Raw genomic sequence first — 5,152 nt, forward strand, 5'->3', positions numbered from 1 at the left:
GAAGCGGGTCTAGGGTCAAGCCTCGGACTGACCTGTGGCAGGGCCCCAAACAAGTCCCAGCCTGGCGGGCAGAGCTCTCCTAGCGTAATTAAGCCTGACCTTGTAGCCCTCCCTAATTCCTTCCTAAGTAGCTCATGGGCTGTGGGAGGTGCAGCAAGTGTTGCCAAAACAAGAACATTTGTATACATGTTCATCTACCCTTGTTTTAATGACTATAAAATAAAGCATCTGCCTGCAGGCTGGGTCTTCTGTGTCCTCATCCGGGCATGGGAGATCCACCCAGCCCCAGCTGAATTCTCTTGTCTTCTTGAATCCTCCACCGCCCCTCCTCAGGTTCACCCTTGGCTGTGCTGGCGCGGCACAGGGACCAAAGACCCGCAAGACATCCCCTGACCAGATGGGTTTAAGTGGGAACATCATCTCTGGGTGTCCTGCCAAGAGCTGATGTTATTGCCAAATCCCCATTTGAAAACCATAGATAAGAATGATTTAACAGAAACCCAGAAGTTAAAACTAAGACATTTAAATAGTAACATCCCTTCTGTCTCAGAGACAAATGTGTCCATTCATCCCGAGGCTCACAGGAAAAATTCTTTCTCTTATAGTCAGTCTACTTGACATTTTTTGTTTTTAGCCATTCACGAGGAAATCGGAAAAATAATTCAGGAAGTTGGCTGCTGATCAGCTGCTCGACTGAATCAAAGGGCAACCAGGTTCATAACCTTTAAGTGGGAATGTGAAGCCGATGCATTGAGTACCTCTGTGTAAGATACCGGGCAAGCAGGGGTGGGAAGGGGGCAGGTGGGTATAGAGAGACTCCAGACACACACACACACACACGCTCGGTTCACCGTCTCGTGTGAGCAGGGAGAGATCCCTGAGAGAAGGTCAATGGAACGTCTCAGTACTAGTTGGAGACGTAGAAGCGATGGCATCACACATGCATGATTTATGGCCACGAAGACTGTTGCTGACGGGCACTGCAGGAGGATGTCAGAGAGAAGATCACCTTGAACGGAGGACAGCGTGAGGGAAACCAGAGAAAGCAGGATCCCCGCTCAATCTTGAAAGAGGCATTGAAACCTGCGGGTGGGCAAAGGAAGCACTTGAACAGCTTCTTAGAAGGGCTGGTTTTGGTTCCTGTTGTGTTTTTTAAGGTGAGGAACCCTCTGGGATGTTGGGTGATGGTGTAGGCAGGGCGGCAGGGCCAGGGGGATGATGGTAGAGGAACACTGGACGTTCAAAAGAAACCGGCAGCCAAAAGGTGGAATTAACGCAAGAGCCCATCAACAGGTGAACAGATTAACCAAAGGTGGGCTACAGTGGGTTACTATTCAGCCTGCAAAAAGGGGGAGGTTCTGACAACATGGATAAGTCCTCCTTACGGCTAGACCTTTACGACATGACGCTAGGTGAAATGAGCCCGTCCCAGAGAAAGTTCTGAAGGGTTCCACTTCCGTGAGGTACCCAGTGCCGCCAAATTCACACAGAGAGATGCAGAGTGGGGGTGGCCGGAGGCTGGGGGAGAGATGAGTGGGGAGTTAGGGTTCATGGGCACAGGGCTTCAGTTCTGCAAATGAAAAGAGCTCTGGAGGTGGGTAGTGGTGATGACTGCACGACAATGTGCATGTACTTAATACCACACTTAGAAATGGTTAAAGTTAAGATGTGATGTGATGTGTATTTTACCACATAATCTATATATATAAAAGCCCAGCAACCTGAATGGCGGAATGGCCATAACAACCATTCGCTATGACACGCACTTCAGTGGCCAAGCAGCCCAATCTGGGCCCCCATCAGCACCCCCCAAACCTCCTGCGGCCCCTCTCCCCAACCCACCCCACTCCCAATCGGACGCCCATCCTGATCGGAGGGTGGGACCAGCTAGCTGGAGGGGAGGGGCTGTGGGTGGTTGGCCAGCCCCGCCCTCAATCGCCCCTCATCAGGGCAAGCCGCCAGACTCCACCCATGCACGAATTCGTGCACCCCGCCTCTAGTAAACATAAATATTTAAAAACAGAGAGATAGGGAATAGCAGGAGAAAAGTAAAGACAGAGACTGGGGTTCAAGAGGGAGCTCAGAGCTCCTGAGAGGTGGCAGTTGGGCGCCAAAAATAAGGGTGACCGCCCAGCTGGGTGTGGCTCAGCGGTTGAACGTCAACCCAGGAACCAAGGGGTCATCAGTTCGATTCCCGGTCAAGGCATGTGCCCGGTTGTGGGCTCGATCCCCAGTGTGGGGTGTGCTGCAGGCAGCCGATCCATGATTCTCTTTCATCATTGATGTTTCTGTCTCTCTCCCCCTCTCCCTTCCTCTCTGACATCAATAAAAATATATTTTTAAAAAAATAAGGGTGACCCTTTGTCAGGACCCAGGCCTGTGACTCCCACGGCTCCACCAGTAATTCCACGACTGAGCGGTAAACAGGTGTACACAACCCCTCCTCCAATTCTTTTAACTTAATGAAGACTTTTTAAATAATTTTTAAAAACCTCTGACCTTGGAAATGATAACAGCTGGGCACTGGCAGACACTCACTTCTGAGCCCTGCCCTCCCCACCCCCCGACCCCCTGGGCCACACTCGGATGCGGACACTAAGGTAGACAACTCGGTCCCAGAGAAGGTGAAGTGCGGGCCGCGTCTGCAGGGCCTGGCGGGTGGAGGCCGCTGGCAAAGTCAAGAGGCTGGCAGAATGGGCTTTGTTTGGGGTTCCTGGACCCGATTCCCATGCTGAGGGGGGGTGACTTTACCCCACACCCCCGAGCGCTTCTCAGAACAGCTGCTGGGCTGCTGCAAGGCCGCTCAGTTCTGACTCATCACCTGAGCGCGCAGGGGCCTGGGAGGGGGAGTCAGAGAACCTTCCTCACAGCTTCCCTCTGGTCCCTGAAGCAGCACCGCCCGCCCGCCAGCCCCGAGGCAGCACGCGGGGTCCTGTCTCCGAGCATTAAAACATACGTCATGCGCTTCGCAGACAATGCAGAGACGACGGGAATGGAGAACCAAGCGCATAATTACAAGATAAAAACGAACGTCCTTCGCTGGCGTAGGTTTTAATAGGATTCTAATAATGTTGGTAAGGAGCCAAATTACAAAATGCCCCGGAATATGGAGTACAAAACCTCAGAGACAAAATAAAAACTCATAAAAATATAAGAGCCCTTTAAAATCAGCCATAATCTTTAGGATAAAGAAACCACTTTCTCAACAAAGGGACTGAGCACGTTTAATAAAAACTGAGTGGGATTAAAGACAGGTGTCCACCCAGCCACACCCCCCACATCCCCTCACAGCGACAGGGAGGTGAGATTAGTGTCCCAGGAGGAAGGTGCGGAGCGGGGAGCCAGGAGCGTGCAGAGGGGGCCTGTCACCAGATCTGGTGAAAACCGCCTGGAGGCACCTGGATCTCCGCACATCTCACTTACAGGTTAGGAATCCTTTACTCCCAGACTGTGGTGTGGCCTGGGGAGTGGCCTTGGAGTGGCCCTGGAGTGACTTTGGGAGTGACCCATGATGGCCGCCCATCCACACAGCCCCCACCCCCACAGCAGGATGGGGTCTTGGGGGCGACAGGATGAGCTGTCTGCTTGGGAACAACTAAGTAATATGTGACCAACAAACCAAAAATGAGACATAGAAACACCGGAGTCCCCACCCCCAGAGGGACAGGAAGCCACTCCCCTGTGGGAAGCAGGACAGCAAAAGCAGAGAAAGTGCCCAGAACTCAGCTCCGCCACCAGCCACCACCATGAGGATGGCGGGTGGGGGCCCCTCCACTCTAAAGCGCACGGCTTAGGGCCGCTGCCATGTGGGCCTCCATTCGTTTCCACGGGCACTACACCCTCTGCTTCACTGGGGTCAGATGTTCCCGTCAGCGCGCCGGCTCTTCCCGCCAGGGCCACGATGGTTGTTACTGTCCGCCGAGCACATGCAGCCGCGTGCAGCAGTTGTGACGTGCGGTGGGTGACAGCGCGCGTGGGGACACTCCCCTGCACCCCGGCAAACCGGCACGCAAAGGGGAAGGCAGCCCACGCCAGCGCCTCGAGCCAGGCTGGGCACAGGCCCCTTTATCTTAACCCTAAATCAGTAGCTTAGTCAGATGCAGACTCCGTGCGAGGGGAGAGCGTCGGGGAGATGAGGCTTTGCGTGGGTGAGCTGTGCGTCTCCGTGTGCCGCCTGGTGCCGGGAAGGCGCGTGTAACTTCCAGATGAAAGGCGCTCGGCTCCCTGGGGGAGGGTTATCCCCACCTCCCGAAGTTTAATGGGACGGGACTCACTGAAGCTTCTGGCTGGGCCTGCTGTTGATGGAATCAAAGTCAATGACAATCTTGCTGCACTTGGGTGTGAATTTCCTAAATGGAAGAAACAAAATAGATAATGAGAGATAAACGGAAGAACTTGTGTACATAAAGGCGTAGCCCAGGGACATGGGCAATAGGGTGGTGAAGATCTGGCTGGAGGAGGGGTGTAAAGGGGGGGATGGAAGATATCTGTAATACTATCAACAATAAAAAATATATTTTAAAAAAGAAAAATATATAATGGTATTTATCCAGTGAGTAGTTAAAATAATCTGTTTAGTTTGGCTTAATCCACATTTTCTGTGGGGACTCACTTTATCCTATAGGAGCCAATTACAGGGCCTGTGCAGAGAGGAACATAAGACTCAGACCCAGTCCTAACCGGTTTGGCTCAGTGGATAGAGCATCAGCCTGCGGACTGAAGGGTCCCAGGTTCGATTCCAGTCAAGGTCATGTAGCTTGGTTGCAGGCACATCCCCAGTGGGGAGTGTGCAGGAGGCAGCTGATCGATGTTTCTCTCTCATCATTGAGGTTTCTATCTCTTTCTCCCTCTCTGAAATCAATAAGAATATTTTTTTAAAAAGCACAATTATTAGCCAGAGCATCTTCAACTACATCTGTCACTGCTCTTAAAGATCTGCCCCTAAAATACAGAGAGGCTCAGCCCACGCCTTGGAAAAGAGGGGCCGGAGGTGGAAGGGAGTCGGGCATCACAGGCAGAAACGAAACACGGGTCCAGGCCACACACCCACCTCCATCAGGCCTCAGCCCCCCCTTTCTCCATCAGGCCTCAGCCCCCCATTTCTCCATCAGGCCTCAACCCCCCCTTTCTCCATCAGGCCTCAGCCCCCCAT

At 52.8% G+C, this 5,152-nt stretch overlaps 1 protein-coding gene across 1 annotated transcript in view; it reads right to left on the minus strand.

Annotated features, from left to right (window-relative positions):
• Nucleotides 1-3,032: 3,032 nt before the first annotated feature.
• Nucleotides 3,033-5,152, minus strand: part of DCTD (dCMP deaminase) — a 21,158-nt gene continuing 19,038 nt past the window's right edge. The window contains exon 5 of the mRNA XM_006772660.2: nt 3,033-4,349. Within this exon, the coding sequence (XP_006772723.1) occupies nt 4,271-4,349 (79 nt within the window). The 3' untranslated portion in view covers nt 3,033-4,270. The remainder of the gene's footprint in view (nt 4,350-5,152) is intronic.

This window comes from Myotis davidii, unplaced genomic scaffold, assembly GCF_000327345.1.
Source record: "Myotis davidii unplaced genomic scaffold, ASM32734v1 scaffold184, whole genome shotgun sequence".
In the NCBI taxonomy this organism is placed as follows: Eukaryota; Metazoa; Chordata; class Mammalia; order Chiroptera; family Vespertilionidae; genus Myotis; species Myotis davidii.